The sequence below is a fragment of the Tenrec ecaudatus genome, chromosome 11, assembly GCF_050624435.1.
Source record: "Tenrec ecaudatus isolate mTenEca1 chromosome 11, mTenEca1.hap1, whole genome shotgun sequence".
In the NCBI taxonomy this organism is placed as follows: Eukaryota; Metazoa; Chordata; class Mammalia; order Afrosoricida; family Tenrecidae; genus Tenrec; species Tenrec ecaudatus.
The window spans coordinates 12,056,561-12,084,413 of record NC_134540.1 but is presented as its reverse complement, the minus strand read 5'-3'; the positions used below and the strand labels follow the sequence as shown (position 1 = coordinate 12,084,413).

The 27,853-nt window shown below is 33.5% G+C and overlaps 1 protein-coding gene and 1 non-coding gene across 3 annotated transcripts in view; both read right to left on the bottom strand.

Moving 5' to 3' along the window:
* Nucleotides 1–941: 941 nt before the first annotated feature.
* Nucleotides 942–27,853, bottom strand: part of PSPC1 (paraspeckle component 1) — a 72,097-nt gene continuing 45,185 nt past the window's right edge. Inside the window, exons 6-10 of one of the 2 annotated variants that reach the window (XM_075562868.1) lie at nt 22,290–22,395; nt 19,220–19,240; nt 6,402–6,459; nt 3,654–3,823; nt 942–1,603 (exon numbers count right to left, since the gene is read on the bottom strand). In XM_075562868.1, the coding sequence (XP_075418983.1) occupies nt 1,418–1,603; nt 3,654–3,823; nt 6,402–6,459; nt 19,220–19,240; nt 22,290–22,395 (541 nt within the window). In that variant the 3' untranslated portion in view covers nt 942–1,417. The remainder of the gene's footprint in view (nt 1,604–3,653; nt 3,824–6,401; nt 6,460–19,219; nt 19,241–22,289; nt 22,396–27,853) is intronic. The other variant, XM_075562869.1, reaches the window with a different exon arrangement.
* On the bottom strand, nt 7,328–7,462 carry LOC142462003 (small nucleolar RNA SNORA13). The gene has a single exon (XR_012787153.1). It is a non-coding gene; the product is annotated as a small nucleolar RNA SNORA13 (small nucleolar RNA).

Here is a 27,853-nt window from a genome sequence, read left to right as displayed (position 1 = left end):
AAATGTCTAGAAGGTAAATCTATAAATATACTAAACCATAAATGAAACATAGGTATGCTGTGATAAAAAGCCAATGTATTTTATGGTACAAGTTACTCTGAAACTCATTTAATCTAATATATAACTAAAGTTAAAGCATACGGAAATTGTAATACATGTGACTGTTCTTTAGAATAAGTATCACATAATAAAACTAGTTTCTTCTTAGTATTGAAGATCCAAATTCCAAATGGGTAGGAGAATCTAGATGATTGGATTCCAGTGTCCCTAGCCTTTCTCAAGCTGATTCACAGCTCTAAAACAATTGTAAAAAAAAAAAAAAGTATCACTAAAAATCTGTTGTTTCAACCCAATTAAAGTGCAAATGATTGGGTGTCGTGGGATTACAATCACCACACAGTGACATCACTACCACTAACTAACTCTTCATCTCCCAAAACATGACTGCTTCTTAAAATAACACTTTCAACTGTGTTCTTTGGATCAACATTTGCAATGGTTCACTCAAGTTGAATTACTACACACTGATTTTATAGGGGTAATTACAGAGAACGCTGCAAAAAATGCGTGAAAAATTTCAAAACATGGCTAATTGACCATGAAATACACAGCAATTCTCATTGAACATACAACACCAACATTATTGAAATTTAACACTATGTCAATAATTACTAAGAATTAAGATGCATTGACTGAAAAACGTGGCAGCTCACATTAAAAGCATTACATTAGAAGCAAGAGATGTCTCTTCAAACAACTCCCCCCTCCCCAAGATTGAAATGATTTATTTGGAAAATATCATCTTGGACAGATATCCTTAATATTCCTTCCAAGAACATATGAATTTTCATAATTTATATGAAGACAACAGTTCTGAATAACAGAATATTCATGGTTTACACAAATGTATACTCCCTATCCCACCCCCCCAAAAGGTACTACTGTAACTACCCACTATTGACATTAGATTTAACTAAGTTTCTGATCTTCAGTACCATACCACAAAATAAAAAGGAGTAAATGATCTTCATTTTTAAATGGCTGGGATTAGCTAACACAGCCAAAGTATTACTACCACAACAAGTTCAGTAAAACCTTAAGAGAATACCACCAATAAGATTTTAAATTAATTCAAAATGGATTCTTTATTGAGATTAACTACAGAGTTCACAGTACTGGCATTCTTATATTCGGCTGAAGTTACAAACACATTTTAACATTCACAATGATGAGCATCACCATTCTATTCATCTACAAAGCTTATGAATAAAGAAAAATACAAAACCTCAAGTTTTACAAAAGAAGTCTTAAATTCTACATACATTAACAATACAACCATTTCTTCCAGGTAACACATAAAGGTGTGAAGGCATACCACGGGATTTCTTTTACTAAAGAGCCGGAAATGAAAGGAGGTTTAATATCTACGGCGCTTATTAGGGCCATCGAAGTTGCCCCCTTGGCTTCCCCTGCCAAAACCACCTGGACCACCAGTCACAGGACCAACACCACTCATTGGTGCTTGAGGGGTTTCAGAGCCTGTTCTACTACCCATAGGTGATCCCATCTGAGATGGTGGCCCTTGTGGAAATCTATCATTGTGCTATTGTATCACATCATAAACATAAAGTCCATTTGGAACACGCCAAATGCAAGTGACAAGAAAAATTGGCAAAATCCCAAGTGGTGATGTCATGAAGTTCAGCAGAAAGTCCAGGAGAATCAGGATCATACATAGAAGGAAGAAAGGAGCAATTTAGTTAGTTACTATGTTTGTTTTAAAAAATTCATCTGAAGAATTACAAATCACTAATTTTTTAGTATGCTAAATTTTTTACTATGTCCCAATATCATGGGGGGGAAAATGACAAACCGGAATTTGATCTTAGTGAACACCATCAGTATTATAATACTTTTCTGTTCCTTTTTAAAAGGTTTATATTATATGTAGCTATGTCATATGAGGAAAACACATTTCTCAAAAATTAAAAGCTAAACTGGGGATCAGCTAGCATCAAATTCTATAAAAATAAATTTCTTCAGTAAACCTATGAGAAATGTCAACATCAATGATTTTAAGGCAGAAAATGATTATATAAAATTTATATTACAGAAATTACTAATAAACTTTAGTGTTTCAGAAAAAGGTAATTAGCATATACTTAAAGTCCTTAATAACTATTTTGATTTTTCACAATGAGCACTTATTACTATAAAAGACTGAAAAGAATTGCATTAGCATAGTAGTAAACGGTTAGTTAAAAAATGATAAAAAGTTATATTTTAATAATATGTGCACTTGTGGAGTTATTATGGTAGAAAAACAAGAGTCAATACTACTATGGATGATCATGTACTACTAAAAACTTAACTGAAGTACAGGCAGTCCCCACAACTCACACTACAGTAAAACTACGAAGAACCACATGAATACTCGTTTTTTTTTCTTATCATTAGTACTATGTACTACACTCACGTTTTTCTTATCATTAGTAATATGTATTACATGCATATTAATTTTCTATTATTATGTTGTTGTTCCCTAACAAAAGAAAAGAAAAACTTATCAGAAACATTTTAGAATTATAGGAAGTTAGCTCTATTAACTAAGAGACGAACTCTAATACTAGGGTTTACTAGCTTTATTTACCATAAAATACAGCCTCCATTAGATGAAGCCACAAGTTATATTGTGTTCTACTTGTTTATATTGGTTATTAGTATACTGTGTCTCATTTCTTACCTGTTAAAACTATGTGTTTAAAAGCCTGTTAGCATGTTACATCTTTCCCAAAGAGATTATACTTGATGGAAACACACTAAAACTTGATAAATCTTGTGTCTATCAATTCTCTTACAATGTTTCACTCTTAACAACTCTGAAATCAGGTTGGATTTATATATAATGAATGGCATCTGTTGAAAATGATGCAGATTGAGCCTATCCTTCTAAATAAATGTCATTTAGAACCATTAACAAAAATTAAACCAAAAAAGTTTTGTCAGTGAAAAGTCTCATTTACATAGTAAAAGACTTAAAAGAGAATGATAAAAGGTATTGGGTCTTGATATTTGAATATAATGAAAAATACAACAGAAAATCTGCTGTTATGAAATTAAATCCCAGAAAGGTATCTTCACACTCTCAAGCAACATAAAACTGCATACTTTAAATATAACACCCAAAATTACAAATTCTATATTGAATTGTAGCAATAAAAATTTAGTGTATTGAGTAATAATCTTTAAAAAAATTTTAATGTAATTATTTTTTACAGTTCAATTAAAAAGTTTGAATTAAAATAGACTGTTCCATTAAGAGAATCATCTGAAAACTTCTTTCATTTATACTGGGCCCTTGACCCTGGTCAAAGTTGTGCACAAAGAAACACACAATTATAAAATATGATTGACCATTATATTACAAACAAGGGGGAAACTAATATAAATACTTGATGCCACTAACAAAATATACCCTGTAGTAACTTTTGAGCCAATTATAAATCAACCTAAAACTTCATAAAAGCTTTTTTATTCAACACTGATCCATCTGTCCAAACAAAGAATGCCAAATTATGTTAAGTGTGAAGTTACCTTTGGGGTTGAATTACATTTAATTAAGTATAATCAAAATAATGTTCATGATACATTACCACTGCTCCATTATCTGGCATCATTGGGGTTCCCATATTTGCAGCTCCTTCTGGTCCCATGGCAGGACCAGGACCCATAGGTGGGCCAGGAATAGTTCCTCTGTTGTTCATATTCATACCCATCATTGGAGGAGGACCTTGGTTACCAGCAGGTGCTGGGCTAAACGCATCTATGTAAAACAATCTATACTTAGAGCTGTCCTATCTTAGTTTAAAAACATTAAAATTTTAATAATACGTCAATTTTTGCATTTCAAGGCTATTAGAAAAATAATTTCCCTTAATAATGGAATCCTCCATTAATATACTCTTCAAAATAGCATTGTATACCCCATTAAATTTTCGTGCCAAGAAATGTACTTACAACCACATGAAGAGATTATTTTAGAAAATGATACTTTAAGAAGCTTTCTATTATTAACAATCCATAATGATAACTACTCTGTAAGAATGTATGAGCAACAAAAACTTAGTACCTAGAAGACTTTAATGATTGTGATTTTTCAAAAATGACCATGAATTCAGGTATAAGCAATTTTCTATAACTTATTTAAAAAATCACTGTAGCTAACTCTGGATCTTAATATATATTTAAAGAAGCTTCCCCCCCCCCCCCTAAAATTACATGGCAGTTTTAAAATTCCTTTTATAGTAATAGAGCATGAACAAATGACTCATAATGGTTGAACTTATTTCGAAAAGCAACTAAATACAGAAAAATCATTCATTTAAATTCTTGGCATGTTGGAATTCTCCTAATAAATACAATCAGATATAATTTGCTGTCAAAAAGCTACCTGCTTGATTTTAGTAACAATAATATCTGAGCTTCAATAACCACACATGTAAAGTTCCATAAGCATATAGTATTTCAAATTTCCCTCTTTTGTATGTACTTACAATTTAGGGATTTTATTTCAATATTATAGTACCTAGTTTTCTAAGAAAATGAGGTTTTATTTTCAGAGAATTGTCTCTTAAAAAAGTATCAATTTCTCAGCAAATATACACCAACTTGACACTGTTGTGTCAGTAGCTCTCTCTACTGATCTCGCCCCCAGAAACCTACCAAGCTGGACAACAAGAACCATCCTGAATCCTTCAATCCACCTTTGATAAATCTACATTTTAAAACCTCAAGAATATTTTAATTCACACTAAACATAAAAAGGAGTATTTGGGTTTACAAAGTCCACCAAGATGAAAATGCAGAAAAATGTTGATAGTATCTATTAAGCATCTCATCTCAAATTCCCCCCAAAAGAAACCATAAGCTGTTATTTTTGCTTTTTCTATTCAATTCAAATGAATTGCTGCAACTGGCATTGTATTATACTGGAATAGTTAGGAAAAAGTATTTTCCAGCTATCATTTTGATGTAGAGACTTATCATTAAATAAATCTGCCACTCAACTTGGAATAAACTAAATTTGAGAACCAAATGTTAGTGTATCTGGTCTCCCAAAAACTAATTTTTAATCAGTATTTCACTTGGTATTTAAACTAGTAATAGTCAATATTGAAATTCAAATGAGTCTCTGGTGAATAGTGTCATAAAAAATTCAGTCATGAAATTATAACAATTTAAAGGAGGCCTCTCAATCTATAGCAAGTTCACTTTAAATACACTAAAGGAGGAGCCTGCCTGGTCTCTTAAAAGATTTACAGCCTTGAAACCCCTAGGGAAAAATTCTACTTCTGTCCCTTAGGGTCACTATGGGTCAAAATCAACTTGATAGCAAGGTGTTAGGTTAATGCATTATTACTTTTTGAACCATGTTGCATAATTTCAAACTTATCTAATCATAATTTACTTATTATTCAATTAATATATAACCAACTGCCATCTAGTCAATTATAACTCATATCAACCATGTTAGACAGGGAGGACAGCTTGCTAGAGTAGTTTCTGAGGCTGTAAATTTTTATGGGACCAAGCAGTCTTACTTTGCACAACACCAAGTTCTTTTAAAAGGGCCATAATTCTTATTTTGTTTATATTTGTGTGTCAGAGGTCATAAGTGACTACTTCTGGCAGACTGGAAAAGTGACCAATTTAATGACAATGAATTTTTCTAGAGCTGGCTGGTTACAGTTAAAAATAACCAGCATGAGCAATAGTAGAGATAAAGGGGAAAAAAACAGACTGATCATGAAAATGTTTATCCCACGTTAAGTCCTTAAGATTTTTGTCATACTATATTTTTAGTACACACTGTATTTTACAAATAATTGGGAATGTTAGCAATAGACATTCTGCAATAATTTTCCCCTTCATTTACTTGGTTCTATCCCTGAAAACCTGATTATACAAGTTAACCAATATTTAAAATGTCATTGTATGTACTTAAAATTCACTTTATCCAAAGATTTGTATTAGCCCAAAGAGACAAGACACATGACTCGAAATAGTGGATTTCTGGGCTCAAGGCTGTAGTATAAAAAGTTAAATCTTTGAGGAAATGTACAATAGCTACCAATTAACATAAAAGACTAGCTTAAAGCAGAAATTTATAAACTCGAAAATTGTTCAAAGCATTGCAACTGAGGAAATAACAAATTCCCAAAGTAAAAATTCAATTTAAAGCCAGGTTTAACTTTTTAAAATACAACTTAATTGTATTACATCGTGCCATTAGATGAACTAAAAGTACTTGTTACTAATTTTACTTGATCCCACAATCAGCATGTACCATTCCCCAAGGAATTATAAATTACAGAAAGAAGGCTTTTGCTTCAATTCCCTACCTCCCATGTTTATTGCTCCACGGGGACCCATATCACCCATTCTCATTTCCTGTTCTCTCTGTAAGTAAACATAGTTGTCACAGTCAACCTAAAAATCTCAAGACTTTACATTCCCCATCTAAAACCAAGAAGAAAAAAATGAGGTGCCATTTTCCATTGAAACTTATTTTTAATTTTCAATGTAATTAGTTAGCACAGAAAAGAAACTTCAGCCTTCCAAGGATAACTGAAAGTAAAGCACCCAGAGTTCATAAGAACCAAATTAAATTATAAATCAGAGTAAATACTGAATACTTTTTCAATGGTTTTGATTCTAATGGATCCAAGACGCTTATCTAGAAAGAAAAATCTCATAGCTACCACGACAAATTAAATCTCCCCTCTCACACTGTAGACTGAATCACTGCTCCATATACGTTCAAATCCTTCAAACATATAGCAGTTTTTTTATACTGCGCTGTAACTAAAATAGGTTATTGTCACTTTAAAAAAATCTTTAACCATTCAAGCACTATTTCAACTAAAGATTTAAAAAAGTTCATGGGGAAATGAAATTTAAAAGATAATGGAATTGAAATGAATAAATATGGTCCTTTAGAATTTTCTGGGGGGAAAGGTAAAAAAGAAATAATGGAATATTTTTCATCAATATTTTAAAGCACTGAATAGACCTTAAAATTTCCAAAGCAAAAAAAAAAAAAATTCAAAGCACGTAAACTAACGAATAATTTTCCTTAAATGATCAAATTTTTACTCGGAAACCTAAATATAAGTGCTACCAGTTGGAAAATTTTGAAACATTATGGAGATTGTGTCTTAAAAATTATTCATTTATTAACATCAGCTACAAAAACAAATTTCAATAAAATCTTCAGGTGAAACTAATCACAATAAGGCTAAATCTATTTTTTTCACTTTTTTTTTTTAACTGTTCCTTATGCAGCTCCGATGCCAAAGAAACCGAACTCAGAGGCAGACCGTGGCTGCCAGGGTGTTTAATTTGCGCCTGTTTTGACACCACGTTCACTAGTTTCCGAAAGCGAACGGGCAACACAAAGGCCGGTATTGTTTTCACTTTTATATCATAAACTTTTCCAATCATGGAAAATGTTAGATGAATCTAACCACCTTGTTATAAAGACAAAAGAAGCAATTATTTAAATCCAAAGAAAGCATTATTCTAATTTTGAGGAGTAATTTTACTGGTCAATTTTTTGCTAAGCAAAAAAATGCCATTTAAAAACTAAAAATCAATAGTTAAACGTACGACAAAAAAGCTAGGAATACAAGAAATTAGAGATTACTATGGAAATCTAAGTGCCATTAAGCAGCTAATGTCAGAGAAAGTTATTCTTAACCAAGTGGCACAAAACACCACATAGAAACCAACATAAAAAACTGCTAAGTGCTACACTAAGAAACAGCCCATTCCAAATCTTTTCCAAAGTTATTTTATAAATTCCCTGCATATGTCTTTCTTTACAAATCAAGCTGACGACTATTGAAGGATAGTTTTCCTGGGGGAAGGAAGGAAAGCAGCTACATGGAAGTAAAACGAAAAAAGAAGAAAAAAAGTGAAACGATCACATTTACAACCAAACCAAAGAGTGTTGCCGTTTCTTCTTTGCCACTTGGAATCGACTAATAACGTGAAGGGTTTGTGTTCCGCATAGGCGGACTTGCCCCATCCCCAGATCCTGCATTCTTCAGCAGGTGATTGCAGTCTGATTCCTTCCATAGTACATAGTAACATTACAGTCATGACTATATGGAAAGCAAGGACCTAAGTTACATTTTTATTTTGGGATTTGCACTGAAAGGCAAATTTCAATTTCTGATTGCTCTGAAGATTCACTAATATCCAACCTTGATTTCTAACTCATTTGCAAAGAAGAGCATACAAGTAGGCATAAAAGACATCCCTTTTTAAAAATCTCTTCATAATTCAAGTGCTACCCGTAGCTTTTTTAGAACAGCAAACTTTAACTTTTCATTTTTCTAAAATTTACTTTAATTGAACACAATATCTACTGACAAAGGATGATTCCATGTCTAACCAATACTGTCAATCACATTAATATTCTGGTGCTCTATTAAAAATTTATTTCCGTTCCAGAGTACCTTTCTTTAGATCAGGTCACAATAATGTCTTATAATATTACTTGATAAGTCTTATCAGTATATTAAAATATAAATTTCATAATGTATAATAGCAGTCTACTTACTTAACAAACATATGGTTTATTTAGTAATCACATTTCTTAAGAAAAAATTATATAGTATAACTAAGCACAAAGACAGTCGAACATTAAAGACAAGACAGATTATGCTGTAATTCTTTTGCAAGGTAAAAGTTTTCAGGTTCCTAGTCATTTAAATTACTCTTTATAAAGTCAATACTATAGTTGTTACTAATAAAATGTAAAAGAATAGATTACTTAAGATGGTTGTATAAGCTGAAATTAAGATATTACTTTTCATTATAACCTGTATGGCAAAAGTAGCACTTTGAAAGTTCGATACAAAGATGTGTCCACTCAAAAAGCTATATAAAAGGTCTCAAGAACAAAAAAGGTCTCCACTTCTTCCAAGAATAGCTTTCAATGTGTTTGAAACAGCTACATAATATTATAGTCAATTGTGCTTTGTTTAAAATGAAGTAACTTAAAAACAATCGCCTTCAAATCAATGCTACAATGCAACTCAATAGGTCAGAACCAAACTGTCTCCTAAGGTGTCCAAGGCTATTCCCACTAAGGAAGCAGACTGCCAGATTGTTTTACCTTAAAGAAGCTGGTGGCTCGTACCAAAGACCTTTAGGTTAGCAGACAAGCATTTTGATCACTGCACAGCCATACAATTCAAAAATTTACAAAAAGGTAAAAAAAAAAAAAAAGCATCATTAAAACTATATTTATTCATTCAGTTTATTACTTTAGAACAGTCCAATTAGAAGTAGGTCTACTGTTATCCCATTTCATAAAACTGAGTAATCAAGTTACTAAAATAACATTATTTATGGGTACAGAGTAAATGAAGGCGTATCCTTAAAATTTTCCAAGAGATTATAAAATTCATTTAATCAATATGCCTTTATTCTCATCAAGTTTCAATCATCCATACCAAGCAAAAATTTAATTTCAAAATTTATAACAAAAGAATATGTAGTGTTCCTGAAGTTTGTCACTCAAATCACCTGAAATTTACAGGTGATCAAACATGACAAGCAAAGTACGAACGAGTCCCAGAAACACATATCAAATCTTCATTATGTTTTAACAAGAGTTTTAGCTGTGGGGGGTCACTAAAATCTAGAAATCCTCAGGACCTACCTAGAGGATACAAGGTCAAAATGATTTCATTCTTACCAATGTTTTTAATGCCTAGGGTATATTTTGACACATAATGACATGCTGTGACAGGGTAGAACTGTCCCCATGGAATTTTCTAGAAGCAAATTGTTATGTTTCCACACCAAGTTGCTGGGTGCGCTCAAACCACAAAAGCCGTGTTTATTAGCTGTAACACAAAGACACTAAGTACTATGGCTGCATCTGGGTTTACACTGGTCCAAAGTTTTGTTTGACGGCAAAGCTAGATTTTCTTCAAACACTTTTACCAATTAATAAAATGCAGAAGTGGGGTTATTTGTATTTTGGTTGTTTTGTTGGGATTTTTTATATAACCTTACTTAAAGGAATTAGGGAAGTAATCAGATAAGGCAAAATCAATTGGAATACAAATGACGTAAGTTATGAGAGACACTGACTCTAAATGAATACACTTTAATATCAACTATACCATTTTGCAATCAGTGACAAAATGTACTCATCTTTAACACTTTGCTCCAAATCCACATTTAAGTGCACAATTGAGCACAAAAGTCACGCTTTCACTCAGATGTAAAGACTTTTCATATATCTAAGGATAAACATCTCATTATTTAGGTTCCACTACCCAATTGCTGACAATGATTTTAAAATACTAGAGAATATTCCAATCTACTAAATAAAATCCTATAGAAATAACAGTGCTAGCGAGTTAAAATATGGTAATCATTAAAGCCTCCTAAAAAGTAAAGATACGCAGTTATTACATTTAACACATAATAATGAGCAAACTACAATCTTGTTTTATGATCGCTGAAAGAAAACTCCTGTAACTTTACATGAAAGAATAATAAAATTATTAGATAACTAGTAAAACTTTGACAAGTTTAAAAAAAACTGTAGGGGATGCAGAGATAAAAATAAAATTTATATAATTTACCTATTCAGAAGCATCAGTAAGATAAACATACCCAAGATTGAGCTTTCCCACTAAAACGTATTAGCTCGTTTTTAAAGTGTTAAAATATTCAGGAGTATGAAGCAGCAAAAGTCATGCCCCTACTGGTACTACTCAAATAAAACTTTCCACTGTAACGAATGGAGAAAATTTAGACAAAGCCAACACCTTAAATATGGTGAAATAAAAACCATTATCAAAACATAGTATTATTCTCTTACACAAAGAGGAGAAATAACATTTTGAGAGATATAACATCATCTTTTAAGATGAATAAATCTAAACTATGGTTGTGATTCACCTCCCCTTTAATTTGCTAAGAACGGTACACTAAAATATTTGCACCTATGAACACATGGGAAATTTCCTGATTTTATATTGCTTGAAGTGAAAATTTTTAAATGTTCCAGTACATCTTAACTTAGAGTTTACACATGAGATAACAAATGCCTGATACTTGTTAAGATGATCAAATCAGAAATACAGCAAAAACAAAAGAAAGGGATGCAAAAAGGTCTCTGTATAAATCCCTTTAAGGCAGTGGTTCAGCTTTCCTAATGCCGTGACCCTCTAATACAGTTCCTCATTGGTGGTGAACCCCTTCCTCTCCCAACCATAAAATTTTTTTCGTTGCTACTATGAATTAGGTGACCCCTGTGAAAGGGTCGTTTGACCCCCAAAGGGGTCGCGACCCAGAAGTTGCTAACAGCTGCTTTTAAGTGCACTGGTGTCAAATGCACCTGTCGCAACTGGACTTAACATTGAAACAACCTAATGTGTGAGGAGGTGATGACTACTAGCCAAAGGGCACAAAACTGGCAGGACTTTGGTTCAAATCTCTTATCCTAGCGTGTCCCACCACACATGTACTGTTTTAATGTCTCCTTGCCTTCTTATGACATGTGCAAGTCAACAATTTGTATTACAGTTTATAGTTCACCATACATGTACTGGACTACTGATCTCAAGGTCAGCAGTCCAGAACCACCAGCCCACTCTGCAGGGGAAGGACATGGCTATTCTTGTGAAGATCCACAGGCTCAAAGATCCACAGAGGCAGTTCTCTCCTGACCTACAGGGTCACATGGTTCTGCAATGTCTTGATGGTAGTGAAAGATGACCCGGGGGGGGGGGGGGGGGGGGGAGAGATGATTTATCATGCTCTCTACCATAAAATGACCTAGATGCCACTAAGGTGAACCAGAGACATAAAATATGGATTCTTAAATGACTTTGGGGCTTGCACTTAATTGTGGCCTCAAACTAAGAACAATTAGGTCATATAAATGACATCGCCCTACTTGGTGCTCCACCTCATAAAGAGAACACTAAAGAAACAGGAGCTACAGCAAAGGATGCTGCAGAAACAAGATGGTGCCCTGCTACTGGAAAAAATAGTGGCTAGTTTCTTTAAGGATGCTTTATCAAACAAGCAGTCATCTAACTGAGGAATCAACTAAGTCTAAATAGAAACAGCACAACAAATTTGTGGGATCCAAGGATTGTAAATAATATAATCCAAATCAAAAGGAGAATGGTATCAGAGCTAAAATTGTGAACACCTGGTTTGCAGAACTATATGGATGACATAGAATGCCCAAAATCTACTTGCAGAGTCTACACATGAATTAAGCCTCTGCTCAATCTCCTCTGATCAGTGGAGGGATGTGAACAGCCATGTTATCAGACAGATGTTAATTATAGAAGAAAGGTCAAAATGTATTATCTTAACCAATGATTCCCCTTACGGCCCATCCCAGGACCAGAGAGACGCATGTACTGGAGAGTGCGTGGTTGCAAATGCCGTCAGGGTAAAATTTACCACCCTCTCATTTGATCTTCCTGATATGCTCCACTTAAATTTGCTTTCTTTTTTAATATTTTCTATTGTTTTTAACTTTGTTAAGACATTATTTTTTAAAAACGTTTTCCTCCGTATGAAACCCAAGATAGATTAAATCTATAGAGATAGTACCTGGATTGTTTCTTTGGGGCATGGTAGGGAGACTAAAGGAAATGGATAGCTAATAAGGATGAGGACAAAAATGAAGAAATTATTTTAGAATTGATTATAGTGATGAATAGACATCTCTTCTTGATGTGATCTAACTATAGAATTATATGCTAATAAACCTGTTGGAAATTTTTAAAATAAAAATGAGGGCCTTCTTTAAAAACAGAGAAGAATGGGATATAGTTCAAAGACAACAGATGGTTTTTATTTCACTTCATTCATTCAACACTTATAAAAGCTTGATTCAGATTTTAAATATTGCATATAAATTAGGAACAGAATTATTTACATACATTCTGTATATAAGCTATTACAGTCACTGTGAAATTTAATTGAATATACTACAAAATGGCTGCTTTTTAATATATACATTTTCAAGCAGTGTAAACTGGAATAACATATGAAGGAGGTTCCAAAAGTGGATGGAAAACAATTAAAAGATAATGGATATGTTCCACAAACTTTTTAAAGCCACCTCTTACATATAGTCAGCATGTAAATAGAAAGGAAAAAGAATTTTAGACATATTAACTCATAAAAATAAATGTATATTCCACTGGGAATTCTCTCTTTAAACCATACACCCAAGGACATGTTCAAGGTTATCTTTTCCAAGGCAAGCTAAGCTGTCTCTGGAGAGATGCTTTAAAATATGAAAGTAACCCAGGATTAATGAACCTATCCTACAAGGACAGCAAGTAAAATAAGGAACTCACGGGGAGAGTGGTACAGCGGTGTTAGTGGGGTAAAAGAAAAACAATGTTAAGGAGTCCATGTAGAAAAAGAATGGTTGGAAAGTGATTGTAGTAGCAATTGTACAACTCTACTTGATGTGACTGAAATATGGAATGATGTCATATATGAATTAAATCCCAATAAATAAAAAAGTAAAAATTAAATTAAAGCAGATTAGGAATAACCTTCAGATTTAAGTATTTGCTCGGGATTTCTTTTTTAAATAGTGCTAATTTAGCTTAAAAGCATAATATTATTGATCGTATATGTTTACCCTAATCTGGAAACTGGGTTTCCTTTCTTTACTCTTAATCTGACCAGATCAAGGTAAGAAGAACAGGTGAAAAGAACAAATGTAAACTACAAAATTGGCCCAAATGAAGCTCTCAAGTAATTCTACCCTAAGCCAAGAAGTTATAGTTCTTATAGCACGGCCCTGGTTCAATTGCCTTCAATTAGAGATCACTGAAATAAGGGTGGTAGAGTAAATTGTCTGAAGAAAGCAGATGGTGTGTGGCTATCAACTGGAATAGTGCCTGGGGTCTTAAAGGCTTATACTCAAGCAAGCAGTCATCTAAAAGAGATGTCAACTAAGTCCAAATCGAAGAAGCACACGAGCTTGTATAATCCAAAAAGGTGACAATAAAAATATCCAAATATGATGGCGGGAGAAGTAACAGAGATGAAATTATAAAGACTATGGAGCACAATGGGAGAAAACTAGCAAAATGAGAAGAAACCACAATTGACCTATGGTTACCATGAGTGAAAGATGAAGGGTTTTTGTTTGGGGAGCAGTGAGTTCATTTTAATGGTGGTGCAACAATTTGGAGAGGGCTATCAATGGTTGTACAGCACAAAGATTGTCATCAATGGCACTGAAATATACACATAGAATTTGTTGACATGGAAGGTTTTATTAGGTATATTTTGGCGAAATTTTTTAAAGTTACATGCATAACAGTGTTCTAAAATTGATTATGGAACTTTTCTTGATACGATTGAACTATTGAATTGTATGATACATGAAGAGCCAATAAAATGATTTTTTTAATTGGCCTTACTGAAAGGAGTGAAAACAGCAAACAAGGTATGTACATGAATAAGTATGTTTGTATGTATGTATGAGTATGTAGCAATTATATTTTAGTGAGGAAGACTGTTATCTTAAAGTCTACCAGAAAGCTTAAAATTTTTATAAATCCTATTTTGGTAAGAAGTTACCTCAAAGTAGAGAAATTTTTTTTAAATATTTAAGCCATACCACAATAAAACACGTCATTAACAAATGCAAGCATATCCAATGTTTAAAGGCAAAAATTTTTAACCATTAATATTTCAAATGAAAATATGTACCTGAAACTGGTAATTCCAGAAGAGGTAGGATATGAAAGCTCCTGCACAAGGTTATCATAAAAGAACAAACTTATCTACATATTTTCATTATTTGAAAAAATTAGCGTGTACAACTTTATTATTTATGAACCTTGAACATGATTAATTTCATCAGCAGAGCATGTTTACGAATTCAAACTACTCCCATTACCACTAACTAATGGGTATTTACTTACACTTAGCTAGTTTCATTGAATATAAATGTCCAACTGCTCAGACTTTCTAAAGTGTACAGAAGATACTGATTGGCTTAATGTTTTTTAAAATAGAATAATTCCTCTGAACACATTTTAAAACCACACACATAAATAACAATTCAAGTTTTTATGCCTTTTTTGGATCTCTTTTTAATTCAAAATATTTATTAATCAACTCTTATATTAGATGTATTAAAATTTCAAATTAGAAGTTGACCATTTTCACTGCCCACCTTGCAAAGCCTTATCAAGCTGTATCAGGAAAATATTAGAAAAACTTACCAATCAAATGCAAAGATATAAAGGAGAGCTATAACATGGTAGAATGAATGGTTAACAAATAATCTGAGTTAAAATAAACCTCAAAATAATTGTTCCACAACAGAGCTAGAACTACTCAACAACAGAGCTGGTACTCATAAAAAACGTTTATCACTCACTTCGCAAACCTCAAAAACTTTTTAGCTAAACTACTTAATTATATATATGCTATGTACCTAAAATACTTCAAAATCCTCCACAAGAACCTGGTTTGATTCAGCTTTGTATTTCCTATGGTGCTCAGCCTGCGTTTAGTACATAGGAAACAATAAACAATGGTTTTTAAATAAAGTAAAATCTCCAAGTCTTCCTGTAAGTCAAACATTTGAGTAGAATCCACCTACTAAAAAGTTGCTGAAAACAAGCACAAACAATTGTTGGTTATTTGTCGCCACCTATGTTTCAAAGCTAGCACATGTTAACATCTGAGACATCAGCATTCAATAAATCTCAAGATAATAACTGAATGTTAAAGACCATGATGGAAGTTGTACTTGTGTTTGAATAACATATTAAGCTATGGAATTTTCAGCTGTGTTTTAAGGAACTTCAATATGACAGGTAATAATGAACTCAATACCTACCTAAATATTACAGAGATGAAAGTTCTTTCAACAAAATTTCTAAAACTTAAAAGGCTCAGAGAGCATGAGTGGTCAACGATCAGAAACTAACATGAAGTCTGTATTACATAATACAAGTGGCAGAAGACCCGAGCAGGATGAAGAAGTCAGAGTAAGTGCCCTACAGGTAAAAGTTGTAAACACATTCTCCAGGAAGGGAAAAGGAGGTTAAGAAAAAATTTCTGGATTTTGGAACTCTGAAAATCTTAGTGGGGCGGGGGTGCCTGGGGACCATTAGGAGTACTCTAGTAGGACACAAACAATTAAAAATTATAAAGTGTCTTCTAACAAAACTTTGTATATCATTTTTATGTGGACCTACTAAATACAAATGCTAAAACAGACCAAAGAAAATCGCTGCTTACAATCATAACATAATTACTATGTCCCTGAAATAAGAGATGCAATTTTATATAGGTACACCTCTTGACTTACCCCAGTTTCACTCATAAAGTTTTGGTTTTTTCATCACATGGTTGAAGTTTTAGAATAATTCACTGACATATACTTTCAAATGAAATACCCCCAAATTTATCAAAGTCTTAAGCAATCATTTTTAAGAACACATATAAGGATTAAAACTTATTTCATTGTTATCATTTGAACAGAAATATCCAAGTCAAGTTTCAATGATATCGTATAAGTATTCAGGACAGTCCATGATTTATTGCTAGATAATCATAGAAATAAACAGAGAGATAAAAACAAAGAGCATTATACTGTTGAATCACTGCAGTATCAACGTAATAGTCCATTTTGAGTTTCTCCATCATGTTCAAACCATCAGGATTAAATCACCATTGTAGCAACAATAAGAAATTATCCACCCAGAGGTCATACCTAAACGCGATACTAAATGCTACAACCAATAAATATTCAGTTATTTCCACATATGTGTTGAGTCCATAAAAACAGAGCCTCTATTTGAACACTTCGCGTTTGCCAAAAATAATCTTCTACTGCAGCACAATCCCTGTCAGAGTTAAATACTTTTGGTTTTCTAAGTGTCATACTACACAAAGTTGAGTTGTAATTAAATCAAAGGGAGGAAACAAGAAGCATGAAAAAGGCAGAATGAACATAAAGTGGATGGTTTAAGGAGGAAATCAAGTTTGTCAGAGCTGGTTCAGCGGAAGGAACTGGAAGAACTTTGAGCATCTACTGACTAAAACAACAACAACAAGAGAACTGCAAAGTGCCCATGTGAAGCAGCGATGCACAATCAAGTCTTTTCATCTTTTTTACTCTTATTTTTAACCATGACTACCAATGAACCTTATAGACAATATCTGAATTCTTCAGGAACCTTGGAACTAGGATTTGAGGTGCTTTGCATAATGAGCCTTCTAAAAGCACTGGAAAAGAACATATAAATTAACAGAATTACATTACAATGCACAATAGATGTCTACTCTCATGTTGGCTCTTTCAGGGGCCAGAAAGCTTATCCATTACAGGCCAAGTAGTAACATCGGTCATAGATTCTCAATTTAGTTTCATATTCTGTGTGACATTCAACTCAATAGCTACAACAAAAATGCAAATACACTGTATAATCAAGTAATAAACAGGTATGCTCTAAATTTTATTTAGAAATGTAGGTGTGGCGAGTGAATTTGTCTCAACTCCTAGTCTAAGGAAATTATTTTAAAAAATTAAAATTAATGAATTCTTTTAGGCAATGTCCCACCACATAAATATGAAGAGGCTTCAAAATGTAGTGGGGAAGGAAAAAAAAAAATCACATTAACTTTAAATTCCATTTTCCCATCAACTTTTTAAAGCTCCCTTTACAGCTGAGAGCCCAAAACAAGGATGACACAACAAAATTCCACAGGTACCACGAACATATAATATTGTGCTACTTACATGGTATCTTATGGAAATCCAAAACTCATGTTTTACAGCTCTTACTACATCCCTTGATTCAAACTCAGTCAATAGAAACTTCTATCCTTAAACTTCTAAAGTTGGTTTCAATCAACTTTGCTCAAAGAAGAGTAAGTAGCCCATGGAGTTTTACTAATGCAGACCCCTTGAAACCGATCCAGACCTAATAAATCCAGTTTTCTGAAGAATTGAACTCAAGTGTTCAAACTATTTAGTCTACAGTGTGAAGTAATCAAGACAATATATATACTCATGTATAAGTCGAGTTCTTCAGCACATTTTTAATGTAGTTTTTGTGTTAAAATTAGGTGCCTTGGCTGATATTCGAGTCAGCTTATACTGGAGTATATACAGTAATCTAAAACATTATCTTACATAATTAATACTAATGCATTTAGATCTATTTACTTTAGCACAAAATATAAATAATAGATCTAAAGAGCCATTCCTGACTGAAAAAACATTAATATTTACCATTCCAAGGATGGAATAAAAAAAGCTCTCGAAAAAAACCAGTAAACGTTCGATGGAAACACTTTCATGACAACATATTTTATAGCTACACAATGTGCAAGTTAAAAGTTGACATAAATTTGATATTTGGATGTTTTCATAAAATAATCAATACTGCAAGTTAACAGAGAAATTGAGTAAGCAAAATTAATCTGAACACTATCTGTCTTTTACTTAAATTCAAATTATTTACACAAAAAGGAAATATGAGTGTAGTACTTGTATGTTTAAACTTAGTCTACAGAAAGTGACTTAATCAAGATAATCTTATAATTCTTTCCAAAAGCTAAAAAGTTGTAATAAATCTAATATTGCAACCAAGTAAATTTTTACTGAGGTCAAATATACACAACGTAAGATAAACTTAAATTTATCATGACACAGTATAAAATATATATATATGCAGTGTAATGATTCTCAAAAGCATGATTTTTTAGAAGTGAAAAATGTGGTCAATTTATAGTTGCAACAGCTGTTATGAGAGAAAGTTCCAATTCCTCCAGGAGGAATAGATATACAGAAAAAATCATAACCTGTGATTAATGAAGTACACACTTACATCCTAGCAGCTCTTAAAAATGATTAGATTATGCAAAAAAATGATGAGAGCTGAAAATGGAGAGTAAAGAAAAATAACCAAATGGCTTCCCTCATACTGTGTTTAAAAAAACCCACAATAATAAAGATGAAACATTTAAGTTATCTTCTACATCAAGCATACTCAGTTGCATTCTAACACTAATAGGAATATTAGAGAGTAAAATGAAAGGTAGCATATTAAAACAACAAACGAAGAGAATCTACTTTAGTCTTGATTTATTCGTGGGCAAGCTGAACACTTACCATTTGATTGCTCCCTTTAAACTGTACAGTGAAAAAAGAGAATATATATAGATAAGAAAGCCTAATTTGGAAGTTTTTATATACAAAAACAAACAAAATTATTTAACAATTTCTTTCAAAAGTTTCCGAAGTAACTCACAAACAATTGCGGGATTCTATTTTTATTAACACAAACACAAACAAAATCTGCAGAGCATTTGTTAATAAAGTTGTTGACCCTTGAACAACATCAGAGTTAAGTACCCCTGTGTATAATGTCTTGACTGGCCAAAATTTAACTAAGGTTGTTACCGGTTGCCTAAAGACTGGCTGATAACACAGTAGATTAGCATATATTTTGTTAAACTATTATAGACTTCATCCAATTTTAGGGAGCAAAGAGTTCTTTGCCGCAACAACAACAAAAGGCAAAGTTTACACGCCTGCTAGTGTAACTACAGCAATGGCTGCAAATATTTCCTATTCCTTCTTTAAAATAGTCCTATACACTGGATTCCCTAATCTCAAACTGCAGGCAAAAAAGAGCAGTTACGGGACACAATCTACGGGACACATCGAGCAATTCAATTTTTTCTTGGTACGTCAGGACTTTACTTCAAAGGAGTACTCACTCCCCCAACATCATTAGTCCCACTCAAGGTTGATGGTATTTGCAATGAACACACCGGGTGAAACAGGAACCCACAAGTGAACACTTTCACCACTATCTGAATATTCGCAGACACACAAAAAATACTGCCTCAAATGGTGAATAAACACAAACCTGTTGGGGGAGGGGAGTCTACACACTTCAAAAACCCATGTTGTTCAAGGGCTAACTGCATTTCCTTTAGTATGAACTCCATTCATTTAATAAGTATTCTGAATCTAAACTGACACCAAAAAATGTGAAAAACTAAGGATATTCATTATTTTCTTTCTCCTTTATAAAAATCTCAAAATGGATTACTAATTTCGACCCTACATATTTACTTCAGTTGTTACGCAAATTTTCATAACCTATTATATAGCAATTTAATTTTGTGGGTCCAAAGTAATTGCTGAACATTATTATTCTTCCTTAAAATTTTCATCACCTTTTAAAAATATAAAGAACATTGTGAGTTCTATGTAAGGACGAAATATGAGTCTTGAGGGGTAAGTACACATCCTGCATTAGTCAAAAAACTTTAGGAGCTTTCACACAGGTAGTATGTATTTTAACTAACAACATGGCAACCAGGTTTCCTAATATTTAAGTATGTACTAATCTTATCCATTCTCCAAGCAAAATCTAATAAAACAATGCACAGTATGTTTTTGAAATGCCAATAACTTGAGTACAGGCATTTTAAAAATAATCTAATTAGCCATTCATTGGAGTTATACATTTTCATCATCGTTAAAATGAAATTTTAGCACACAGATAATAGTAAATTAAGATGAGAACAGGCACAGTCCAAACTGTAGCCATGCTTCCAAAATTTAGTTTTTCACCATCGCATTTACTTGAAATATATAAAAATGTTGCTAATTCCACTATCTTTAAGCAAAATACTAAAATTTAAAAAGTCAGTTAAATAAAGGATTAGGTAGAATTTCCCTAAGAAATGTTCTCTATTGCTAATATTATCTATAGGTTACATATAGCTGATAAAGATAACAGCTACTAATTTTCAAAACATGCTTGGGAAAAATTTAATTTCACTTTATTAAGTCATGAGAAGTAATATGCCCCCACCCCCCAATTTTAAAACTAGTAGTATGTTTTTCAAGGAATGGCTAAGCTACTTAGCAATACCCTTACACACCACCCGGCCACCTAAGGGTGGTAGCCCTGGTGGCTCAGAAAGTTGCAAGATTTTCTATTCCTCTAAAGTGTGACAGTCCCAGAAACCCAAAGGGGAAGTTCTCTGCCCTTCTACAGAGTTGCTGTAACTCGGAATCAACATGATGGTAGTGAGTTTTGATTACTGATCAGGAAATTGAAGGTTTTTTTTAGCTCGGTAATTAAATCATTTCAAACCACTTTTATGACAATTATTTCTTATCCATAAACTAATGCAGTGGTTGTTTTTCCTGAGATGTGGCACCTTTTGTCATTTAAAATATCTCGTGATTGCATTTAAAGATTTGTCCCAATAAACCTGGTGCTTGGTAGGGGTAAAACAGGACAGGTTAAGGCAGGACACGACCAATCATATTAAGATTAGCCTATGGTTGGTTTTCTATCCTCGTTCTCCTTCCCTTTACATGTTTCATTACAACCAGCTTATTGTTGATCAGGTTGGTTTCTCTATCTGCATGTAGAATAGTTGCTTGAATAAACAGTTTTAATTTCACTGTAATTTGATTATTTAATAGTCAAAATACTCTTGTATTTAATCTAATATAGATTAAAAGATTAACCACCAGAAAAATTAATATGCCACAAAGCAAATGGTATTCATCCAAGGGAGATATGAGAATTACAAAATGATAGATGAAACTCAACAAAAATTTATCATGCTTTAAAATAAACATTCAGTTATACTTTTAAAACTTAACTGAATCTCAAACTTATAAACTTGAATATGTGCTTTTTACTGAATATGTAGTTTTTAACTAATAATGTTTTTTATAATTTTCTAAGGATGGAAGGTAAAGCAAAAAATATATCAGCTTTCTGAAAAAAACATTTATTCTCAGAAAACCTGAACAATTTTTAGAGAGTTGATGGTTTTGAACAGTAATTTTTTTTTAAAGAATCATTTTAAGAGATAAAAACTGATTTTCAAAGGAAATTATTTATGATTAAGAAATCTCAAAAAAAACTATTGTTCAAAAATTATGTGTGAAGAATTTGGTAGAACAGAAATGTATTGAAAAATGTTTTAATTGTGTGATAAAAACATGCACTTTTGTGTATGAAATCTTCCCAACTGAAAATACTTTTTAATGCTAATAAATTGCAGAAATAACATCATGGAGATGTTATATTTACCAAGAGTCCTATTTTAGTCATGGAGAAAAATCAGAAAATTAGGAGACACCACTACAGAAACCAAACTCCAAAACTACAAGTATGTTAATGAGCCAGTATTCCACTTACATTTTCCATGTAGTTTGGCTTAAAGCCCTCTTGCTGTCGTCTAAGTTCTTCCTGTTCTCTGTGTCTTATCATTTCTTCTTCACGTCGACGATGCTCTTCTTCATGTCTGAAAAATTTCCAAATAAAATACTTTAAAAATGTGAAATACAAGCTAAGAAAACATATTTTATAGCCCAAAAATCGTAAGTTCAGAAACCTGAATGGATTTGACCTATAAAAGACTTGAATTTATCTGTACTGTGGCAGATTTGTTTAAAAAGGTACTTCACAATAAAAATAAAAAATATCATTAAAAGGCACTCCTCCAACCCTCTCCCAAGAATTTTTAAAAAAAAAAAAAAGCAGCACATAGTTACCACTGACTCAGCTTCTACTTTTCAGTGATTGATTTCTCAGAACCAGTTGTCAGACTTCTCTTCTGAAGTGCCCTCTGGTTGGACCATTCAATTAACAATGCAAATAAAATCCAAAACTTTGCCATCTTTTAAACTCAATTGTGATTATGTCAAAATGGCAACTTCATAACCAAAACTTTAAAATGTTACATGTAATACTACTTGCATATTTTAGGTTTGGGTTATATAAAGTATCACAAAAATCCATGAACAGCATTCTCTGCTTTATAAAATAGGAAATGTAAAATTTGGACTTCATAATTTGCTTTAAAATCTACAAATAATTTTCATGTCTCAAACTTTTTTGTAAATTTCTGAAAAAGCTATATGCCTCTGGGAAAAAAATATGCCTCTGATTAGTAACAGTTAAAAGTGTTGTTGGCACCAATCATATGGCTCATTCATCAGAAAAACTTTGCTAGAGTACTTTGTAAAGTATTGATAAAAAGCAAAGAAACTTATTCAATAAAAATATGAAAATGTGAATCTATAAACTTCTGTTTCCATTTAACCTTCCTTCATCAAAGACTTCTCAGCTCTACAAATTACTTTACTTGACAATGGTAGTTTTGGTATCCTTGAGACTCAATCCGGGTTCCTCTAACGTTCTTTGACTTTTGAAACAAGAAGTCTGAAGAGGTAAGATTGTGGGAGTTACTAGGGTGGAGGAATTGTAAGGTTTCCCAACAAAATTGTTCTAGGACACTTCCTGCGACACTCAATGTAGGAACAGGTACACTGTTTTAATGGGGGGAGTGGGAGAGGGAAAGAAATCCCTTAGGACACTATCTTGACTTTTTAACTGTAATTTTTCATTTTCTGAAAACGTCTTCCTAATAAGCCCTCTTGATCCTCCTGGGTCCCCGTCCCCACCTTCCAAATAAAAATCTTTCCCAAAATGCTCTGCTGAATCCCAAAAAGTAGTGACCATATCCCTCTAGGCCAACCTCTCTACACTGAATCAAACTGGCCCAGTGGTCTCTCTGCCCTGTCACCCACCATCCCCCACCCCCCCAAGAAGTAACTGTTTTGATTGCAGCCTGCTTTCTAAATCTTACAGATAAATCCAACATTTGTCCATGCTTACAATTCATTAAATAAAACTGTCTTCATTAGATTCAATCTTAGCTTCAAACTGATGGGAACATCACTTCTTTTAGACAGCTGATCTTCATGGTAACACTTGTATGCATTGACCTGAAAGCGTCCTAAAGATCTGTTTAAAGTTGAAAATGCTGCACTGTGACACCCAAACTTCAGTTCCTATGGTATCAATAGTAATGGTGTAGTCTTCTTACTCCAATCTCTAAACATCAGCCAGTTTCTTCATTTATTTATGTTGATGGTTTTCCAACTTTTGGCTCATTTTGAGATCTTCCTGAACGAAGTTAAAATACTTGATGCATCTAAACACTGTTGTTTTCAGTACAGCAACATTCCCAGAACTCATTGCAAAGCTGTTCAATTATTTGTGAAAATATCCACTTGGGGGGTTTCTTACATTTTTTATACTAGTCTTGCACTCAAAATCATTGTCTAACCTTATGTACCAGAAAGCATTTGGGGGGGGAGGGTAAGAAATACACAGGAAAGTAAGTGTACTGCTGTGAGCACTTCTCTGCCACCAAACCCAGATCACAGACATGTTTAAATACATGTGTTTGGAGTTAACCTATGCTGTGTGCAGGGCAGTGACTTATGTAATGTGATTCTTCTAGTCAAAGTTTCTAACTCCCACCAAACAACCTTTACCCTCATGGTAAAGAAGGTGGAGAGACGATATTGATAGGATTCACCTCTGGCTTACTGAGAACAGAATACCCTGGAATACCATCCTTCTGAGTATAAAACGAGGCCTCTGAGAGGAGGGATTTACTACCACCAAGTTCCAGGAAGTAGAGCAGGTCCTCTAGACCCAAGCTTCGTGCACAGTGAACCTCGGGTTCCAGAAGGCAGCTACAGCATCAGAGAAGCAGCAAAAGAATCAAAGGTCAGATATTGGTAAAGAGTATGATAAAGCTGAGTGTTGTAGGCAAAAAAGGCTAGCTTGTGGAGTGGAGATGCCTGTGGGCACTTAATTCTAGGAATCAGGCTCGCTGACCAACACAAGTAAGGCTGAGTGCCTTTGACTGACTATTGGAGTAGGGTGCCTTTGGGCACTTAATTTAAGCACCTGGGTTTGCACACCAACCCATACAGCTTGAGTTGAATGAGTCTGGGCTGAAGTTTATATGAGTGGTGTGGCCTTTGGAAATCTGTTGTCAGCCATGAAAGAACTTACAACACGACCTGATGAGTAACTCTCCTGAACTCTTCTCACTTGCATTTCATCCTGTTCACTTTCTTCATAAACCCTTTAATCGTGAACTTTGTCTGTGAGGTCTATATAGCCACTACAACGGGTATCAGAGCCTAGAGATAAAGGTATAGACTACAAGTGAAGATTAACTGTGTTCTTCTGACATACTCCATGGATACCACCATACAGGAATGATCCACTTCTTCAATAACACCTTTCATTTGAAGAAGAGTATTTAGAAACCAAGACGTGGGTGTGATTGCCACTAGGGTGACAGTGATTAGAGGCCCTTTGCAGTACAAATGACTATGAATTGTAAATCACACATTCCTTTAGACACATTTACATTTCTCCATAAGTAGGTCTGGTGGCATAATAGGTTGCTTACAAGTTGGCTTGGTAAGCACAAAGTCATCTGTCTGAATCCAATAGCTACCACAAACCCAAAGATGAGTCTGTGGGATCCCATGAGGAGTTACAGCTTCAGAAACACTATGCAGTTGTTCTACTCTGTCCTTAAGATTGCTATGAAACTCAATGGCCGTGGGATAATATTAATCTATCCATGTATATATATCAGGTATCACTGAGCTGTTGATTCTAGTCCACTATCATATTTATTCATTTAAAATTTATCTTTTCAACTAATGAATCATACAAGTCACAGCGACTGGTAACAGTGCACAGCTAATACAATCATTCTATCTTTAATAGCATTAAGTAGTATCTGAATTAGTGCCTCAAGCTAGATTCTGCTCAAATGTTTTAAACTAGGTACTTTATTTCAGCAAATATAAGTTCATTTTGATTCAGAATTTGTGAAATCCATGCAAATTTTTCTTGGTTTACATTTTTTCTTTAAATTTTAATAAATCATCGTATTAGGGGCTCTTACACCTCTGATAACCCATACATCCATGTGTCAAGTACATTTGTACCTATGTTGCCATCATCCTTTTCACAACATTTTCTTTCTACTTGTTGTGGAATGCACCTTCAATAAGCTTTATGAAGAACCTTTATACAAACTAATGGAGTAAATACTAATATTAAGAAGATTACCATCAGATGAAATAAATGCACTTATATAAATAAAACCAGAATAATTTCCAGTAAAGATGAAATTATAAATAAAAAGATAATGGGGAAAAATACAACTTTAGATCTAAAAGCATTATTAGGGAAATGTTTTATAAAGAGATAAGTATGGTTACCCTAAAAGTACTGTTACCCTTCTCCCACCTTAAGAATTATGTACAATTCTTCTAGCCCATAGCCCTGTAATTTAAGATACTGGGAGCCAAAGTTATTAAGATTATTTCTGTTCCATGCCCACACACTGTGTTCAGACGGGGTGGCTACAATATTCATGGGTATTCAAGTTTTGGAGCATATTTTGAATCTCCCTATACTGTTTGCAAAAGTCTAGCTGTCAAGTCTAAAAATAAATAAGAAACATGAATTCAGATATGGTTTTATCTTCTAAGAAGGTACTTTTTTCTTTCCTTTTTCTTGGGGGGGGGGGGTAAAGTACTCAAGATTCAAACATGTTCACTTATAAATTGAAGTGGGAAAAAGAAAGAAATCATTTAAAAGGTGACAGAGGTAGACAGTTCCTTATGAGGAACTAGGTAAAGTAATAGTTTTCTAAATATAGCCCAAAAGCCCCCACGAAAAACAAACTAAACTCAAGCCATCAAGTCAATTGCAACTCTTAGCAACCCGATAGGACAGGGTACAAGTGCCCTGTGGGTTTCTAAGACTAACTTTTTATAGGAGTAGGAAGCCTCGGGAAAACCTCATCTTTCTCCTCAGAATTATCTGGAGGGAGGCTTATTAACAGTTACTTCCTATCCTAAGGCGCCCCCTAGTGGGATAGTGGGTTACAAGTTGAGCTGTTAATTGCCATGTAAACAGATCATTAAGGCTTTCTACTCACATAAAGATTTATAATCTCAGGGACCCACAGGGTCAGATCTACATTGTCCTACAGGGCCACTGTGAGTTAAAAAAACACACTCACTGTTAGTTGTGAGTTCGGTTTGGTTTGAGTTCCTGTCCTAGAGTTCAACAGATAATGGGTGAGGCCCAAAATTGCACGGCTGAAAAATACCCAGACAAGAGTTAGTTCCAAAATCAAATTTTAAGAATGTCTAAAATAAAAATACAACCACTGCAATGGTGTCAATTTGGAGTGACCAACTATTCTATAAATGGTTTCTGAGATGGTAAATGACTTGTCTTTTTCCAAAGATGCAGCTAGTGAGTTTTAACCACCTCCACTGTGAATAGCAGCCCATTGCTTATCCCACAGTGCCACACAGGGAGCCCTAGTGACATACGTCACTGGTTCAAGTCACCGGGTGCTCGGCAGATGAAAAGATGGGGCTTTCTGTCTCCCAAAGATTTACAACATCAAAAACTATACAGAACAGTTCTATTCTACCCTTAGGGTCTCCTGAAGTTGGAACCAACTCACTGGCGGAGGTTTCCGTTTAGAGTAAAAACAAAGCACCATTTCTCAATAAATCTTCTGCATCTAGGTGTATACATCTGTATAAAGGTGAAATTTACATCTTCTACTTAAAATACTTCCTTCAATTTAACTTACTTTCCTATATTATCAAAGTATAGACAAAGTTAAGGGAAAGAAAATTTCAATTTCGTGAAAAATAATCTCCACGCTGAAATACTTCTCATTCATGGCTTTTTATTTTCTTTTTTATACTCTTCTATTAACATGAGCCTTTCTTTATATCATATGCACTTGCTACTTTGAGAGCACGTTTAAATTTTCACAATACTGCAAATATAAGAAAAGTGATTAACTTCTGTTTATGTTCTTGAATCAACCAACCTCCCAAATTTAT